Source organism: Sinohyriopsis cumingii, chromosome 10, assembly GCF_028554795.1.
Source record: "Sinohyriopsis cumingii isolate HCF-2022 chromosome 10, ASM2855479v2, whole genome shotgun sequence".
Classification (NCBI taxonomy): Eukaryota; Metazoa; Mollusca; class Bivalvia; order Unionida; family Unionidae; genus Sinohyriopsis; species Sinohyriopsis cumingii.
In genome coordinates, this window is record NC_142970.1 from 359,844 (window position 1) to 380,505 (window position 20,662).

The window sequence follows — 20,662 nt, forward strand, 5'->3', positions numbered from 1 at the left end:
ACAATGGATTATAATTGTGTGGTGGAGTTTAGCTGAATTTCTATACAATGGATTATAATTGTGTGGCAGAGTTAAGCTGAATATCTATACACTGAATTATAATTGTGTGGTAGAGTTTAGCTGAATTTCTATACACTGAATTATAATTGTGTGGTGGAGTTTAGCTGAATATCTATACACTGAATTATAATTGTGTGGTAGAGTTAAGCTGAATTTCTATACACTGAATTATAATTGTGTGGTACAGTTAAGCTGAATTTCTATACAATGGATTATAATTGTGTGGCAGAGTTTAGCTGAATATCTATACAATGGATTATAATTGTGTGGCAGAGTTTACCTGAATATCTTCCATACAATGGATTATAACTGTATGGTAGAGTTTAGCTGAATTTCTATACAATGGATTATAACTGTGTGGTAGATTTTAGCTGAATTTCTATACAATGGATTATAATTGTGTGGTGGAGTTTAGCTGAATATCTATACAATGGATTATAATTGTGTGGTAGAGTTTAGCTGAATTTCTATACAATGAATTATAATTGTGTGGTAGAGTTAAGCTGAATTTCTATACACTGAATTATAATTGTGTGGTACAGTTAAGCTGAATTTCTATACAATGGATTATAATTGTGTGGTAGAGTTTAGCTGAATTTCTATACAATGGATTATAATTGTGTGGTAGAGTTTAGCTGAATTTCTATACAATGGATTATAATTGTGTGGTGGAGTTTAGCTGAATATCTATACAATGGATTATAATTGTGTGGTAGAGTTTAGCTGAATTTCTATACAATGGATTATAATTGTGTGGTGGAGTTTAGCTGAATATCTATACAATGGATTATAATTGTGTGGTAGAGTTTAGCTGAATTTCTATACAATGAATTATAATTGTGTGGTAGAGTTAAGCTGAATTTCTATACACTGAATTATAATTGTGTGGTACAGTTAAGCTGAATTTCTATACAATGGATTATAATTGTGTGGTAGAGTTTAGCTGAATTTCTATACAATGGATTATAACTGTGTGGTAGAGTTTAGCTGAATTTCTATACAATGGATTATAATTGTGTGGTGGAGTTTAGCTGAATATCTATACAATGGATTATAATTGTGTGGTAGAGTTTAGCTGAATTTCTATACAATGGATTATAATTGTGTGGCAGAGTTTACCTGAATATCTTCCATACAATGGATTATAACTGTATGGTAGAGTTTAGCTGAATTTCTATACAATGGATTATAACTGTGTGGTAGATTTTAGCTGAATTTCTATACAATGGATTATAATTGTGTGGTGGAGTTTAGCTGAATATCTATACAATGGATTATAATTGTGTGGTAGAGTTTAGCTGAATTTCTATACAATGGATTATAATTGTGTGGTGGAGTTTAGCTGAATTTCTATACAATGGATTATAATTGTGTGGTGGAGTTTAGCTGAATATCTATACAATGGATTATAATTGTGTGGTAGAGTTAAGCTGAATTTCTATACAATGGATTATAATTGTATGGTAGAGTTTAGCTGAATATCTTCCACACAAAGGATTTATAATTGTGTGGTAGAGTTTAGCTGAATATCTATACAATGGATTAAAATTGTGGTAGTGTTTAGACGAATATCTATACAATGGTTTATAATTGTGTTGGTAGAATTTAGTTGAATATCTTCCACACAATGGATTCTATTTGTGTGGTAGAGCTTAGCCGAATTTCTATAGAATGGATTATAATTGTGTGGTAGAGTTTGCTGAATATCTTCCATACAAAGGATTATAATTGTATGGTAGAGTTTAGCTGAATTTCTATAAAATGAATTATAATTGTGTGGTAGAGTTTAGATGAATTTCTATACAATGGATAATGATTCTGTGGTAGAGTTTAGCCAAATTTATATACAATGGACTATAATTGTATGGTAGAGTTTAGCTGAATATCTTCCATACAATGGCTTATATCTGTGTGGGAAAGTTTAACTGAATTTCTATACAATGGATTATAACTGTGTGGTAGAACTTAGCTGAATTTCTATACAATGGATTATACTTGTGTGGTAGAGTTTAGCTGAATATCTTCCACACAATGGATAATAATTGTGTGGTAGAGTTTAGGTGAATTTCCATACAATGGATTATAATTGTGTGGTAGAGCTTAGCTGAATATCTATACAATGGATTATAATTCCAAGGATATAACTTCAGAGAGGTATATATGCATGTATATATGCAGCTTTTTATGGCACCAGGGCACAATAGTGGCTACAAGGTGCCAACAAAAGATAAAATGTCTAAAAATGAAGAATTAATTGCACAGAGATATGTGGGATATAAAACGCTTCCAAATAAAAGACACCATTCCCTGACATATAAAATGTAAAGATGTTAGAATTCTGTAAAATGCATGCCATACTTGTATTATGATCAAGTATCTCTGAACAAAAATATCACATCCAGTTAATCTCATCAACATGGGCAGAACAAGCTCATTAAAGCTCTTGATGACATAAGCTGTAACAGCATATTTGATGAAGTCTATAAATTAAATGAATCAGCTGATATAATACTATACTAATCAGATCTGAGTTCTGCCTGAAAGCAGAGTTATAAGTAAATTATATTTCTCTGAGAATAATAACCAGTCACAATAGGTTAGGAATCAGCCTGCTACTTTGTGAATCCAGCCCTACTAAAAGATGAAAATCGTCTTATCCTATTTCAAACTGTCAAAGGGCAGTAACTCTTGACCTTTACCTCCCCTTCACACTGCTAACACCAGATGCTAATAAGCATGCTCAAATGGTGGGGTGGTTGGGAGGGTTTTTAACTAATGTGATTAGATAGGTTTTCTTGGAGAAACACAATTTACTTATAAATTTGCTTTATCCTTCACACTGATTCCCCAATCACATTATGTTACAAGAATAAGTAATAAGGAGGAGATGCCGAGCATCTGACCTCTACCTCTGGTATCCTTCTGGGTAAGAATAGTTTGATTCCACCAAGTCAACAATAACCCATTTTCCTAATTAAATAAACAACACAGACTGGGGTTCCTTGATCTGTGGCTCGGTTAAGAAGATGACGTCAAATTCTTCTTATCTACAAAATTTCACTGGCTAATCCAGCAAAGCTAACAGGCTGTGTTGATTGGGTCTGGTGACTGTGCTGCTGGCATGGGCGCAACCAGATCCAATGTGTGCCTCTGTGATGCTAACTCTCTTAGAAACACGAGAAGATTCACTCAGCATGCCAGCCAACAGCTTCCAATAATGGTCTGGCACCAGACCCTGAAAATGCTCCACTTTCCCTTGTAAGCCTTCAGAGTGGTGGGCCCTTTTGCTCTCACAATTCTCTCCACAATCAAAGGATAAAACTATTTGTCTTGCAAGACAGTCTGAATAAGAGCCAAGCATGCAGAAGAAGATGGTCTGAGTAGGGATAGAACACCTAAACCATAGTTGCATGAGGAGATTCAGGTTGGCTGGGATCTACCATGGCAGATCAATCAACAAATCAAGTAGATCAGTGACCCAGGACTTGTTCCATCTTAGAGGGCTATTAGAATCATCTTGCTATTCTGAATTAGTTTTTTTTGTATCAGGACTGTGGGAGGATATGCAAAGGCCCACAACCCTTCCCAACTGATTGACAATGCATCCACAACCCAAGATTCTGTGTCTGGAATAGAAGAAATGAAGGTGGGTAACTTATAATTTCACCTCATTGCAAAAAGATAGATCATCGAACATCCCCAGTGTGCAGCTCCAAGTCAAGACCAATTGATTGAGAGATCATTCCATGTGAATGACTTGATATCTCCTGGACAGAGTGTCCGCTACAATGTTGAGAGATAGGGAATGTGTCTAATTTGTATGTTGATATGCATCAACATAAATACTGCAAACTCAGAAGACACAGGTCAGGAGATTTGGTTCCTATGTCTGAGGAGATAGAACACCACACTGGACATAACTGAGAACCATTTTCCCTGAAAGTTGATCTTCCCAGAAGTGAAAGGCTTTGATGACAGCCTTTATTTTGAGAATGTTGATGTGCAGAGGCCATTCACCTGGCTCCCACATGCTTCTGACATTAGAAAAGTGGAGGTAAGGCTGTGGTCTATTGGCATTAGCTATGGGATCAGTACTGGTGTATATCTGACTAAGGAAATCCTGTCTTGTGGCCACTGTGCATTCCTTTGTACTGATGGGGGCTGAGAGGATTAAATCATTTGTGCTTGGAGAGCATCAAGTTGGAGAGGCAGCTCATGAACTGCTTGCCTCCAAACTTGTTTGATTCTTCCTTAAAAAAAGCAACACAGACCCAAATGAGGTTGTCCGAAAAGAAGATTATGGTGTGGTTTAAGCAATGTTGACTGTAGACATGCATCCCATCAGATCAGGTCTAAATTGACCCATGCCATCAAGATATTGGTCATAGTATGGTCAGCTGCTCAGTGATCCTTGCTGTCATGTCCCAGGCATGGCTATTTGTTGGATTGTTCAATGAGCTGGAAGACTGCCACAGTGGAGCTGACAGATAGACAGCTACAATATTCTTGTCAAGAGCTGGTTGTTGTTCTAGGGTTTAATGCCATTTTTCAGCACAAGATAGGCCATATATGGCAGCCAGTATAACTGGTGGAGGAAGAACCCTGGAAAACCCAGGAAAGAACCACCGACCCACGAGAAGCTACTGGCAGGCTTTCCCACGTACCCATGCTAGCCGAGCCTTGGACTCGAACATACGCAGACAGAGGTGAGATGGCAGTGATCCGGAATGGTGAGCGCTTTAGACCACTCGGCCACTCAAGAGCTGGAAGGTCCATACTGAAAGCATTGGAGTGCATCTGATGACAGCGAGAGGAGAAAGTCACTTGAACCTGGCTTTCTGAGAAGATTGCCCAGGTCACCAATCCAATTTGAAAGCCAGTCATTAATCTCTTTAATCTTTGCCAATGGGGAAGGAGCCATAAAGATGGCATTTCTCTTCCTCCTCCACCAAATAAAGTGATGCTTTGACTTTGTATCCTGGATGGTGGAAGGGGGTTGGAGAGCATTCAGAAATGGTCAATACCTTACAGATTTCCTTGATGGAGGCTTTAAAACTGAATTCAGTTTGCTCCATAGTCAGATCTGAATAAGATAAATCTGCCAGTGTCTTGCTGCACTTACTGTGCCCTGGGTTCTTGACTGGGTTGGCTTGTAGCTGTAGTTTTGCTTAAGTTATGCCCAGTGGCATCAACAACTCCAGCTGGTCATATTTGTCAATGTCACTAGCTCATGTCTGAGGATAGAGAATGAGTAATCGAAAGTATGGCATAGCTGGCATTGCCAGCTGATATGAGTGGCATGTGGCAGTATACAAGATAGTCAGGCAATCACTGGTACTGAAGGCCTGGCTGAATTGACCGTTTTCTCATTGAAATCTCTGGTATTCTAATATTAAGATGCCAATGATGCAGCTAGAATGATGGATCTATAACAAAGATCCCCACATGAACTATTTGGTTGGTTCATTTCAATGAAAAGGTACCCATGCTGGGATGTCTGGACTGCTGGTGCCCACAATGAAATGACACAGAAACAAAAATTAAAGCATTAAGTAGTAGTGTATTTGAAATTACTAATCTGCTAAAACACTGTCATACCTAACAGAGTAGTGAAAGTGTTGTATCATACATCTTATGACCCTGTTATGAACTAAAGCACAAAAGCTTCGTTAATAATTAAACCACAAGTTCATTAAAACAACATGAATAGCTAATAAAACAAGCATAAATATCAAGCAGCATTATAGAATTTCAGTAATAAGAACTCTGAAATGAACAGAGTAAGCAAAAAATGCTGAAGTCATGCTAACTCATAATGGCTTTGAACAAGTCAATGACAGCATGGTGGGGCAGGGGTCTTAAAAGATGAAGTCCTGCAAGGTGACAAAAATCACTCAAAAATTGGCATAAATTGTAAAAAATAATGCATACAACCTGGAATGTCAGAGGATGAACTGTACAACATGTGCTATGTACAGCAGTGAAGCTAACAACTAGAGACACCTGGTGGTTACAACAAGAGAGCATGCAAGAGTTATTGCCCTTTGTATATTTGAAATATTAATAACAATAATAATAATGAGGACTTTGTATAGCACCTAATCTTAAGAAGCTCTAAGTGCTTTACAACATTAGACAACACCTATAAGATACAAAACATATATAATGATATGATTACAAACACAAACACCATGCAATTAGAAAACATAAAAAAAACATGCCAAGAATATTTAAGGTAGGAAACATTATTAGGTCTTTCAGTTTGTTCTTACAGTAGAAATAAGTGAGTTTTGAGAGCACTCTTGAATGTGATCTCTGTGTCTTTGTGTCTAAGTTCAGTGGGCAATTCATTCCATGCTGCTGGTCCATGGTATGCTAAAGAACGCTGTCCATGTGACTTTGATTTCATAGTGGGAATAATGAGTATACGATTGTCAGAAGAGAAGCGTAAGTATCTTGCTGTGTGTACACATAGGTGAGGTCGGATAGGTATGTTGGACTGGAGTCCATCAGTGAAACGAAGCACAAAGAACAAATTTTGTGTTTGATTCTGGATCGAATGGATAGCCAGTGTAGGGTACAGAACAGCAGGGAGGTGTGCTCTGACCGTGGTACTCTAAGTATGATCCGAGCAGCTGTGTTTTGAACTTTTTGAAGCTTCTGGAGTAGATATTGAGATGAACCAGACAGAATTGAGTTACAATAGTCCAGTCTTGAAAGTACTAATGAACATGCAAGTGTTTTAGTGGCATCAACTGAACGATATTTGCAAATGGAGCTGATGCATCTCAGCTCAAGATATGCAGCCTTGCATATGTTCATGACATGTTGGTACAATGTGAGAGTACTGTCCTGAGTAACACCTAGGTTTCATACTGATTGTGATATTTATTGTTTGAGGTAAAGGATGTGAATAAGAAGGTCTTTGTGCTGTAATCAGAATGGCCTCAGTTTTATCACCATTCGTCTGCAGCTTGTTACATGTCATCCATGATTTCACATCAGAAATGCACCTCTCTACACCTTGGATGGTAGCATCAACTTCAGTTGGGTGGCTAGATTTGTATATTTAGGTGTCATCAGTGTACAGTTGGTGAGACACTGGATGATGATCTATGACACTTGAGAGTGGCTGAGTGTATAGAATAAAGAGAACCGGTCCAAGAACAGACCCCTGTGGAACACCACAACATAGATCAACTGGGCTGGAGTGTATTCCATTTGCAGACACAATTTGTGTCCTGTTGACCAAGTAGGACTTGAACCACAGTAAGGCTGTGTCATGAATGCCAAATACATGCTGGAGACGGTGAAGTAATATATCATGGTCTACTGTGTCAAATGCTGCAGACAAATCAAGGAGGGTGAGGACTGTAATCTTTCCGCTATCCAAAGGAGAGAGAATCTCATTAACTACTTTTAGAAGAGTAGTTTCAGTACTATGGCAAGGGTGATATGTAGATTGTACATTGCTAAAAAGACTGTTTGAATTCAGATGAGATACAAGCTGGGATAGAACAACCTTTTCTAAGATTTTTGATATGAATGGGAGATTAGAAACTGGGCGGTAGTTCTTTAAATCGTTATGGTCCAGTGTTGGTTTCTTCAGCAGAGGCTTTACAATGGCAGTTTTGAAAAATGATGGGAACTCCCCTGATGACAGAGAGGTATTAATAACATCAGTTAGTGAACGCAATACTGGATCTAATCACTCAAGCAGCAGTGATGGTGGAATTAGATCAAATTCACATGACTTTGGTGCAATCTTCATCAGGATTGTACAAACAAAATCCATGAAGACAGGTTCAAATGGTGCTAATGGTTGTCGCTCAAATTCTGTATCCCAACTGTATGGTGACGACGAGTAACTGAAATTGTGGTGTCAAGCTTATCTCTAATGGTTTGTACTTTGTCCCGGAAAAAATTTGCAAACATGTCCAGAAAGTCAACTGGAGAGAAGGTAGTTGGAAGTGGTGTAGATTTGTTCCTTGACATTAGCTTGTTAGTAATCTCGAAGGGCTCTTTGGAGCTGAACTTTCCATGATCTTAGTAGTGTAGTGGGCTGATTTAGTGGACTATATTTGTGACATTCTTCTTAGTGGCTTCAAAGATTTGCTTATGAATAGCAAGTCTGGTGGAAAGCTTTTCAGCTTTATATCAGTCTCATTTAGCAGTGCAAAGCTAGTCCCTAACACTGCTATACCATGGAGAACACTTTTGAATTGATACTCTGCACTTGGCAGCTGGGGCATGTTTGTCAAGCAATGAACGCAGGTAGTTATCAAGTTATTCTGCTGTAGGAGGTGAGCAAGTTGTTAGGTTTTCTTCAATGTCATGCATTAGTTTGGTTATATTTATCATACAGAGGTTTCTCTAAAAAGCAGATAAAGGTGGAGGGTTAAGGACTGATACATCAAGATGGCATATAATGCAGAGGTGATCTGATGCAAGTTCATGGGATACCAGGGAGGACCATAGAATGTTATCATCAGGTCTATGAAGAATCCAGTCTAAAATGTGACCATGTTTATGGGTGTGTTGGTTAACTGACTGTTTGAGGTTGAAAACATTAATGGAATCTATGAGTTTTTATGTGTTTGGGTTTCTGAGACAGTCAAAGTGAAAGTTGAAATCTCCAAGAATAATCAGGTTGCCACCTATCGAATTTCCACACTCCAGGAGATTTAGAAACTGCTCCAAAAAGAGATTCAGTCAGCTTGTTTTTCTACTAGGAGGAGGGCAGTATAGGCAGAAAAATGGACTGACCTTTGCTTCAGTTTGAGTGTGGTTTGGACTAGTTCAAATGATGTGTAGTCGAAATTGAATGTTGTGGTGTGGTTAAGACGTTTGATCATGGAGTTCTTTGTGATGACAGTAATTCCACCTCTGCGAGAGTTATGGGGGAATGACTTGATGGAGTAACCAGTGGCTGTTAGATCCGCACACTTGGGCTCATCGCCTGATGTTTTTAGCCATGTTTTTGTCAGGAAAAAGACGTCAATATTCTGGTCGTTGATAAAATTAACTATTTCTGTGCACTTTTCCAGTGGTCCTACTGATTGGGCAATGAATAATGCAATATGCAGAGGTATCTCTTGGATAGTTGACACGAAGGTTGACGAATTAATAGGGATTGAATTAGGTTATCTAAATTAACGATCAAATTTTTAATTTGTCAAGCTGGAAGGGCATAAGGGAGATAACTGGAATTCTTCTTCCTGTTCTACGCCTGCCAGCTTTGAAACGTTTCTTTTTTCGCTTCTGTTTACATTTAAGTAATGATGAATGTAGTCCCAGTTCATTTAGTCTAGAGCACAATGTAGTGTGGAGAGACAAGGAGTGGTCATTTAAAGCAATTAATGAGGGTCCATCATAGCATAAATGGGTTGACTGGCGAGTATCACGTGATGGTGGTTGTTCAAATGGAAGTTGTAGCAGTGGAGCAAGACAGCTGAGAAAAAGTCTAATTGTTCTAAATAGACAGAAAAGACAATTTTCATCTTTTAGGAGGGCTGGATTCGCCACGTAGCATACCAATATTTTTAATGTAATGTGATTGGGGATCGTATTCAATTGAGACACTAGAAAGCTGCCAATACTAATACTTACCATTATGTACAACAATTTTCTCTCTCTTGCTTTTCTTGAAAGGATCATGCTGTCTGTAAAGATGAAAGACACTGTAACATAATAATTAAGATCAAATTTGCACATGCTATCAAAGAGAAAAATGGACCCTGATATAACAGCAAATCAGGATTTACAGTTGGACTTGACTGCTAAGTAGGTTTATAGGAAATATGAAGTTTTTGAATAAGCGACTTGAAAAAGGAGTTGGTGATGAGCTGAGCAATTCTATGTTTAAAAAAATCTAAACAAAGCTCTGATAATCTGGATATATAATTTCAGACTCTCTCCCACTCATGTAATGACACTAAGTTTGGTAAGATAGATATTAGACTTTACACTTGGTCCCACTCATATGTTACTAAGTTTGGTAAGATATTAAATTTCACACTGGTTCCTGCTTATGTCATGACATTTAGTTTGATGAGATATTAAACTTCACACTCGCTCCTGCTCATGTAATAACATTTAGTTTGGTGAGATATTAAATTTCACACTGGCTCCCACTTACGTCATGTCATGACATTTAATTTGATGAGATATTAAACTTCACACAGGCTCTTGTGCATGTAATAACATTTAGTTTGGTGATATAGATATTAAATTTCACACTGGCTCCCACTCATATAATCACATTTAGCTTTGTGAGCTAGATATTAAATTTCAGACTGTCTCCCACTCAAGTAATGACATTCAGTTTGGTGAGATAGATATTAAATTTCATACTGGCTCAAAATTATGACATTTATTTTGGTGAGATAAATATTAAATTTCAAACTAGCTCCCAGTCATGTATTACATTTAGTTTGGTGAGATAAATATTAAATTTTACACTGGCTCACACTTAGGACATTTAGTTCAATGAGATATTAATTTCCCGCTCAGTAATGACGCTTAGTTTGATGAGATAAATATGAAATTTCAAACTGGCTACCACTTATGTGATGATATGTCATTTGGTGAGATTTTAAATTTCACAATGGCTCCAACTCATGTAATTACATTTAGTTTGATGAGACATTAAACTTCACACTGGCTTCCACTCGTGTAATTACATTTAGTTTGGTGAGATAGATATTAAATTTTACACTGGCTCGTGCTTATGACATTAGTTTGGAGAGATATATAATACATTTCACACTGGCTCCCACTCATGTAATGACAATTAGTTTGGTGAGATATTAAATTTCATACTGGCTCTCACTCATGTAATGACATTTAGTTTGGTGAATGTCTTTCTGAGATGGATATGGTAGCAAAAGCTTGGCCATGCAGCTGATGCAAAACATTGGTCAGTGAGTTCATGACTTTGTAGTCAACAGTATTGGAGAAATGAGAGCTAAAGGCACATGTTTAATGCAGCTGCTGGAAAGAAAAAAAGTAAAACATGGTGACATACATTTTGTCATATAAGGTAGAATATACTTGGGCAGTGGTGTCCATGAAATGAAGATAAATGAAGTTAACAAAAAACTCACCATTTTCTCCCTGTGGCAACAAGAACAATAGTCACAAAAGAAAACAAATTTGATAGAAATACTGTAGATGGTTTAAGGATCAGACTCTAGAAACTAAATGAAAATAACAAATGTGACTTTTTTCATGGCAATATGAAAAATTTTTAAAACAAAGATATCCTACTACTATACAAATGTTCTGTGAATATGCATATCAGTGTGAAACACAATGGGGAGACTAAATCCAAGATTGAAAACCTCTACATTTCTGGATGTAATCTGCTTGGATTCCATATTTCTGCACAAAACTCAAGAGTTCAGGACTCTCTGTACTAATTCAGTTCCCACTGTAAACCTGTGCAAACACCATGATATTAAAATTCAGAACTTAACATTTTGAGTGCTCATGATCAAATTTGTATCATTATAGACGCATCTATGATGACAGGTTTTGTGAAAAGAAAACCATAAGAAGCCGCACTATTTTCTGGATCAATACAAATCTGAAATGTTTGCTTTCAATACTGCACCAAAGTGTCAGCTGCTGATTTCAGTAATGAGTCGTCCAAACTCGGGTCTGTAAAGGGACAGAAATTATGTTAATAAAACAATGTCCCTCACTTTTTTCAGTTACAAGTAGGACAAGCTCTCAAAAGATTGTTTTTACTAATATCTTACTTTCATTATCAACCAATCAGGGACAGTCAAACCCATATATACTCTATTTTAAATAATCTTCACCGATTTATAGTATGGTTCTTGTTCTTTCACATCTGTAGTAATGCTAGTCCTTTAACAATTCTCAATGGTTGTAAGCCTTTTTTGACCATGCTGAATGGACACACTGTAAGATAATGTTCAAGTAACAGAAATACCATGGGATAACCAGAGACCAATAAAATCGAATAGTCAAGTTATCTCCCCCACAGGGATGCTGCCAGGACTTCAGGATGTACTCTAAGTTTTGTGTGTGTGTGATCTCCAATGAGGAAGTGGTGGCGGTGGGAATAGCCTAAATATCTGTCACTCTTTCTTACTGTTCCACTCTGTTACGGCTCTACTGTTATCAAAATTCTCGAAGAGATGTCATCTCTAGTTGTATAGCGACTATTACTGTGATGTCATTGGGCATGGTCACGTGGTTGTGGTGGGGTATTGGTTGGGATGGCATAAAGACCATAGGCTTACTCCATATTTGACAGCTAATTATGATGTTGTCAAAAGAATCAAAAAATTTCTAACAATTCAATTGGACTCAGATACTTGATTCATAGTCAATGAACAGGTTCTAAAATTGATGTGTTTATTTTGGAGCTATGTTCCTCCATCACATTCAAGATCTGGATATACCAAAGGTGAAATTGGTATAGTTGCAGCCTAAACTACTACCGTCGCTACTTCAAATGTTATTTAATGAAACTTTAATGCAAGAACTCATAGCTTCAGTGATTTTGGGGTTAAAAATATTAATTTCTTCTCAAACAACACAATTTTGTGCAGATTACATTGTTTTTTAATGATACGGTGAGAATTCTTGATGTGCAAAAATTGCGCAAGAAATGAACAACATCAGATCAGAAAATTACTACCACTGGGAAAATACTGATAGGAATATACAGAAATAATGATATAATTATTTAAGTAAAGTATGTGGTGACAATACAAGTACAAATTCTACAACTTTGTGCAAAATACATCTTGTACAACTATTCTGTTGTTTCTAACAACACTGTAATATGGCAGTAATTTCTGTCCACTTTTTACTTTAGTCCTCTGCTAATTAATAGTTTTAGATTTTTACAACATTAAGCACATTTTACTTTTTGACAATAACACATCATTATAAATATTTAGATTGCAAGAAAATAAAAGTTACAATTTTATTAAAAGCACTGGTACCAGTAAGACTAAAGGAGATGGTAAAAAAAAAGAAATCAGGATGAACAGATTAGTAGTGTAGTAAAGAATCCATATATCAGAACGACATCAAGTATTTTTTCTTCAATTTCATCATCATTTAATGATACTGCTTAAAAATGTATTGTACTAGATAATAGACTTTTTTAGTTATCCATTTTGCAATACAAATACCAATCGATGGCTTGGAACTAAGTGCCAAAAGGTCTGCAGAAAATACCACCATGATCAAAATATACATAGGAAGAACCGAACACAAACAGGACAAATTTTATCCATCTTGCTTTGAGTTTACACAGATCAGTCAGTCTCTTATGTTTAATGTAATTTAAGTTTTGCACAAAGAGAGCATGTACATCATTTGGTCATACATCTGCATGATATAAAAGTTTGTCTCTTTATTCTTTTGTTGCCACAGTGGTTCTGCCAACTAGAGATCTACATACACTTAATTATGTTGTATGGGGATTCTCTGATGTCCCCTATGAGCATTAATCTGTTAATTGTTTCTGAATTTAATATGATCCTCCTCCTCTGTGTACGAATATTATTCTGTGATGTGAATGCCTTTCATTGCCTGCTGTCTGAAACGCATATGCATAACTAGCTTGAACAAGTTACTGTTCTTTATGGTTGTGCAATTTTCAATATCTCACATGTATGGCCCCATGGGTGTTCTCTCTTGGATATCTCTGTTCCAAATGGAACAGTTTTGAACCAGAGGTAAAAATATGAGTCCCACCAGGAAAAGTTGCAGTCCCCTCTCAGAAAACTATGCAATTATAAGAACTATTGGTTGCCATAGAGTTTAATTTCTACATTCTTTATAACACTGACATAGCTCTTTCTTGTTCATCTGAGTGAGTCTGAATTTTTTCGATCCAAGGAAGGTCTTATTCAAAGCACTAAGCTAGTCATCACACTTTTCTTACACTTGGCTACTGTCCCTTCCAAACTATCAGTTCTAGCAACTTTAGCACTCTCCTGAATCTCATTACAATCTTCATCAGTTTGCCGTTGAACCCCAAAATACTCATTCAAGTCTAAGTCTCAACATGTCATGATTCCGAGGTCACGTGCACTGCTTATTCCGTTACACTCGGAAATGAACACAATAATGAAAGCTAAAGTTGTTCATTTGATGTACTGTTATAAATGACCACATGTACATCTCTGGGTATTTCTGCCTCTAAATTCAAGCACTGTAAATATCAGTAGATTTTCCCACCCAGTTGCCAGTCAAAACCTTTGATCTTGCCACTTAGCTATTGCAGCATGTTCTTTTGACGTACTCTTATAATGGTGATGACTGGAGGGGGGTGGGCTTTCAACCACTAAATTCTGTCATTGTAAATATCAGCACAGCTAACTGATCAACACATTTTCCCACTATGCAGGTGACTGAAGCAGGACTGGCAAGTCTTTGAATTTTACTGCCCACCTAAATAAATAAAAATTGGCATTCAAATACTCGTGATTATGAACTCTGCCAAAGATTCACTTCCTTGAATCAGTGTTTTGCTGCCTCTTATGCCAGATTTTTCTCTTCCATAATGCTGTAGTAGGGTTTTAAGTCCAACATTCCCATAATCTGCTTATTTAGACATGGGTATCTTGAATAAATATAACCGGCATATTGTCCATCCAACACGTACATCGTACTCAACATCAATTTTGGGATCAAAATCACACACTGGTATTTCCAGTAATATTTTCCCAATGTCCAACAGACCGATATACATGAAATTCATTGTTATGATAGCTATCACCAGCCAGTATTTGCCGACTGAAAATGTCGTCTGCAGACAAACTGTGTTGTCATTCAACCATTTTGGTTTCCTGATTGGCCCTTATTGGAAACACACATTTGTAAAACTTCCACGATGAAAGTAGGGCTAAAACTCCATAAAATGCTTATTCCAGGGCCAATGAACCAATCAAATTTAGTTTAACAGCCTTTCATGTCGAACCAAAGTATCCAGATATCTGGATGTCGCATCAAGCGCTGTGAGATAGCTGCGGCAGCACGAATTATGTCGCGTAATGCACTTTAAAAGTTAAAAGTTTAATAAAAATTGCATACTGCGCAAAGCACATTTTTTATATCCGCGACGTTGACATAATTTGCTGAACATGTATCAATGCTTTAAAAGTACGCAAATTCGTACAAATTACGTGCACTCATGTGTACTGGCATCATTTTCTAACCCAATGTTTTATTCACGTTAGACTGCTAGGAAGGGGTTAGATGCAATTTTTAATATATATTCGGTTTTTTTTTTCCTTCTTTCTGACAACCCCACCAGCGATTTCTCATTTTTGTTAACACAACCCACAACAGAAGTGATTTTCCTAACCAACCTTCCACTGTCAGAATCAAAATAGTTCGAAACACAACCTCCTACAGAAGTTTTTTTGAAGTGCTGTCCCCGGGGGAGATATATGTTTTACTGGAACAGCCCTTACACACTTGTTACTTGGGGAAGGGGGAGATGATGTATACTGCTGATGAATTAATTTATCTTATATATTGTCACAATTAGGCTCTATATCAAAACTAACTGAAATCTAATTGGCATGATCAGTATCATCAGAAAGACAATACATATGTGTCAGGCCTATGCTTTAAAAGCTTGACAGCAAAAAATAAAATAGTTCATCAATCCTATGAAGCCCTAATGGTGTTTGTCTGGACCCTAAACTATCCTATAATTCAAAGCTATCCATTATCATACTACTTTGACCACAAATTGTTTCCCTGGCAATATGGACCAGTTAACTAGAAATGACATTACCCTAGTTCCCATCTTATGTAAAAGCTTCCTAATGAAAATACTATATAGTCCATCACTCATTTTTTTTTACCACCTATACCAGTATCATATGGTAACATGCCTTTAATTTATGTTACAATTTGTTTCCACAGCAGCAGAATAAAATATTGAATGCAGTAAGTTAAAAGTATCAAACAACATCTCTATGCAATTTGCTTGACATGCATACCAAATCTGGTTGAAAGATCTTGAATGGTGTGAGATTAATGCTCTATAAATGAAAATGTTTATAAATAGGCAAACAGATGCAGCAGAAGTTATATCCCCTCATATTACATATCCTGCAGTGTTGCACCTAGAATCCCACGAGCAGGAAACATTGTGTCTCCCTTCCCTTCCCTGACCCCCAAATCTGGTGGATGTGCAAAGGGACAAACAAAATCTGCTGCACTATTTACTGTGAAAAAAAGATAATTTCATCTGCTAGCCAGTTCTGGAACTTTGTCATCTGCATGGCACTGCTCCATCATCTTTTTCTTGGACACTTACATTACTTTCATAAATATTTTATCAAGTGTTCAAATAGCCCAAGAAAATTTAATTCCTTCTGTTAACCCTTTACCTCATAGAGCATAGTTACAAAGTGCAGCGCGCTATAAATAGAACACATGTTACCTATTCGACTCCATACGCATAGGCCTGCCTGTGAACTGTTAAGCAATGTAATGTATGTTACATTTAACAGCAATTTAAACCATTTTAGATTTTTGGTACACATCTATTATATGTGGAAAAATTAAAGAGTAAAGTCCAATTGTTATAGGTGTGTAATTATTTTTCACGGAATAATTTTTTATTTGCTTTAAAATATTGAGAGAACTCGTTCACCGTCATGTCAGTGAGGCCATGTGACTAACCGTACCTGCCATTTCTCATACTCAAAATTTACAAGTTTTTCGTCTGCGTCTACATCACTAAATCATCTGAATTTGATAATTTATAAAAACTAATTGCTGCCTACATCAATATCAGAGCCTTTACCTAAGTTACTGAATCTTTCATAGTTGTGATTCTAATGGTGAAAACTTCATAAGTACTGAATGAAATCCGCGATCGCCATTTTGAAGAGTGGAGATTATGACCCAGTTACTTTAAATAGCAGATATCGACCAGTGCATAAACAGTGACCATGTGATCTGAGGTAATTGTCATTCGCAGAAATGAATGTAGTATCTAATAGAGGGTTTTCCCCAAAGATGGCGCTACGAAAACCAGCCTAAAATGGCTGACGTTTACAGCCGACATCAAAAGGTACTTCCATGCGACTGGACTAGAGGCGTCAAAAGGCACTTCCATGCGAATAGTGTAGAGGCATCCAAAGATGCTTGCATGAGGTAAAGGGTTAACAATTCAACTTCAACTATACATTACACTAGCAGCCATTAGCGACTTTGCAGCCTGGCAGATTGGACATTTGGATTAATAAATTTCTTGTTTTAAGATGGAAATTAACTACCATCTGAAAGTTTCTATTGCCTTTAGTGACTTTTGGATTTTACTACAGCCAATATATGTGTAGCATCTCATTTCAAGTGACTGGATTCTTCGTTGTAATGAGATGCTACAGAACCATCCTTGGCATCTCTTACATGGACCACATCACAAATGAAGAAGTGCGTAACACCATCAGGCGCGAAGTAGGCCAATATGAGGACCTCCACACCACCGTCAAAAAGAGAAAGCTGAAATGGTATCGCCATGTCACTAGAGCCAACAGTCTATCGACAACAGTCCTGCAGGGCAGCGTCCAGGGTGGCAGAAGGAGAGGTAGACAGAGAAAAAAGTGGACTGACAATTTCACAGAATGGACCAGGAAAAGTTTTGCGGAGACACAGGCATAGGCACATGATCGAGACAAGTGGAGGGAACTGGTCAGATTTTCAGCAGCACAATGCCTCAACGACCACACTAGGTCATGAGACTGATGATGATGATGATGAATATATGTGTGTATGGATGTAATTAAAGAAAATTGCTATGCAAACTTATGAAATCCACACATCACCAAGACAAAAATCATTAGCATGAATTGTTTGAATCAAGTTTACAATCATTGATAAATACCTTCATTTTCTAAGAAGACCATTTAATTTGTTACTAAAGGTGGCGCTCACCAGATAATATATACTTTTGAGAGAGTGACGTATGTAAGGTGAAGTAGTTCACATTTAAAACATGCACAGTGGAGAGAATGTTTGCATACCTCTATGCTACATTAATGTAATGTGGATGATATTTCTTTTGGATATTGTACTTTTGGAAATTTTACATGATTTAAGCACACTGCTAACTAAAATGACTGCTCCCTCGTGTTAAAAAATCAGTCTGAATTAGTCTAAAGTACACTATACATAGCAGCTATTAAAATAGGGAAAATGAATTTTGCCAGACTAGACAATACCAGCTTCTGAAAATGCAATGAATGAATTACCAAATATATAAAATGTAAAAAAAGTTATCGGCTCTTTTTTATACAATTTACCTCTGAAGTTCAGGAAGTGAAAATGACCAAGTAGAGCTAGCACTTTTTTGAAAGGTGCACATTTGAAGTAAGGCCAAGCTGTATACTCTATAACCCATAGTACACCCATCAATCATACACCAAAATAAAGGGAATTAAAGGTTCTTTGCATTATACCTAAGATATACAAGGTCTTTTTTAAATAGCCAGTATAACCAGTGAGGAAAGCCGGGGACATTCTTTTTCTTTAAAATCCTAACCCTATGCAAAATGTGAAACTGTATAGCGCCACCAAAAGCAATTTAAAATCAAATTGCTTCATTTTGCTTGATCGCATTCATTATCATAGAGATACCTGAATCAAGTGCAATAAACCATTCTAAAACATTTTAGTGATTGCATTAAAGTGTCAAATAAATGAAATGAAAAATTGCATGCGCATATTTCCCCATAAAATTGATTGAACTATTGTATTTTCTGAATAAGAAAAAAAACAAAATTTGTCAAGTGCACATCTTTTTATTAAATTTCACTTGTTGATTGTAAATGCTGGCCTTCTTTTATACTAGAATAAGTAAGTTTTGAATATTTAATGGTGTATTCTTCGTTTTTATGCGGGTCAATATATTTTCAATGTTATCAGCGTTCATCGGTAGTTGTGTACTCTTCACCCAAGCTTAATTGTCTTGGTTACGATTTCAAGTACATTGACGTTTGACGGACACGACAAAATACGTAATGTTTATATATTTGCTAATGACAGAGTGTGAACGGACAAGTGATGATAGTTAAATTGTATATTAACCCTCAGTTTGTGTCGCTGGTTGTAGAGTATCTGTTCGGCACCACCAGACCTGTTTGGCGTCCCGAACAAGCAATGATTGGCGATGTTTACATCACATGACTACTTTCCAAAGAGTATAAATAGAAGTGAAATTCGAAATTTGGTAGATAGCTGTCAACATCAGCGCTTTAATCAACATCTCTCCACCATTGAGGTAGTTATAATTACAACTTTATTAGATGGCATTAAAAAGCTCACAGATACTTATAAAAATAAGACAAGTCTACAAATTTTAATTTCTTTATTCTCAAAAATAGACTGGAATTATATACAGTACAACAATAGGAATCAATTCAATTCAAACAAATTCAATTCACTGCTATTGAGTCAAGCTTAATATAAAAGTAATAAGCAGCTATCTCTCGCCACACTAAGAATTTAGGGTTAACTTTCAAAATACTCCATGGGTCATCCATTTCTCACTGAATGATTATGTTAAGGTTATGAAGGCCAGCATATTATAGCATTTGTGTATTGCATATGTTACACGTAATCAAACACATACATTCATGCTTTAGTCATATTTCTTGTACTAAGAATCTTACCACAATTTCATAGTCAAAAATAAAAAGGTCCTGACTTTGAGCATTCTTGCAATTTATTATTACATTTACACAAGTTAGCCCATACCCCTCCCAATCTGTTACAAATGGTATCAAGAAGTGGGATGTCATAGTTCTATGTGACATCTAGGATTGAACCTAAGTACATTTTTCGAAGTGTGGTGGCAACATCAACAGCGCTAAATATAAATCCATAATTACTTGAGGTTCCAAAGGAGAGCAAAACACCAGTAGATACCCTAGTGTTCATTGTTTTGAGAATGGCACAAAGTTCCGACCCAGAAATTGAATTTACACAGGAGGACGAAGATCAGATAGAAATTGGCCAAGGAGACATATATGTGGAAGAAAATGAAGTTTCCCACGAAAGCTCTGATGAAATCTGTAATAACGAAGATGGTGGAGATGTAATGGAGTACGAAGCAAGGCAAACCATCAGGGGACCTAGAAATAGCAGAACAAGTAGTGTTTTTAGTATTAAGCCAGAACCATTTAGTGGAACTGAAGATTGGGAAGAATATATTTCCCATTTTGAAATCTGCACAGAACTTGGGCATTGGAAAGAATCGGAAAAAGTTCTAGCTTTGGCCGCAAGCTTGAGAGGACCAGCCAGAACGTTTTACATTAGTTTATCTACAGAAGAAAAGAGATCTTACAAAGCATTAGTCCGACAATTGGGACAAAGATTTGGCAGTACAAGACAACAGAGCAGATGGTTGTCACGACTGGAATCCTGTAAGTGCTTGACTGGGGAGCCGATCGCAGCATTGGCGGATGATTTAAGACAGATGACACAAAGGGCATATGTCAACCTTGATTCAAGAGCTCAAGAAGCATTAGCTCTTAACCAGCTTTATAAATGTATTTCGCTAGAAATGAAATGCAGATGCATAGACAGA

The 20,662-nt window shown here is 36.7% G+C and overlaps 1 protein-coding gene across 3 annotated transcripts in view; it reads right to left on the bottom strand.

The window, feature by feature from the left end:
• LOC149789476 (uncharacterized) overlaps positions 1–20,662 on the bottom strand; it is a 287,180-nt gene that overhangs the window by 225,713 nt on the left and 40,805 nt on the right. For all 3 annotated transcript variants that reach the window (XM_089971479.1, XM_089971480.1, XM_089971478.1), the window contains exon 9: positions 9,670–9,722. In XM_089971479.1, the coding sequence (XP_089827605.1) occupies positions 9,670–9,722 (53 nt within the window). The remainder of the gene's footprint in view (positions 1–9,669; positions 9,723–20,662) is intronic.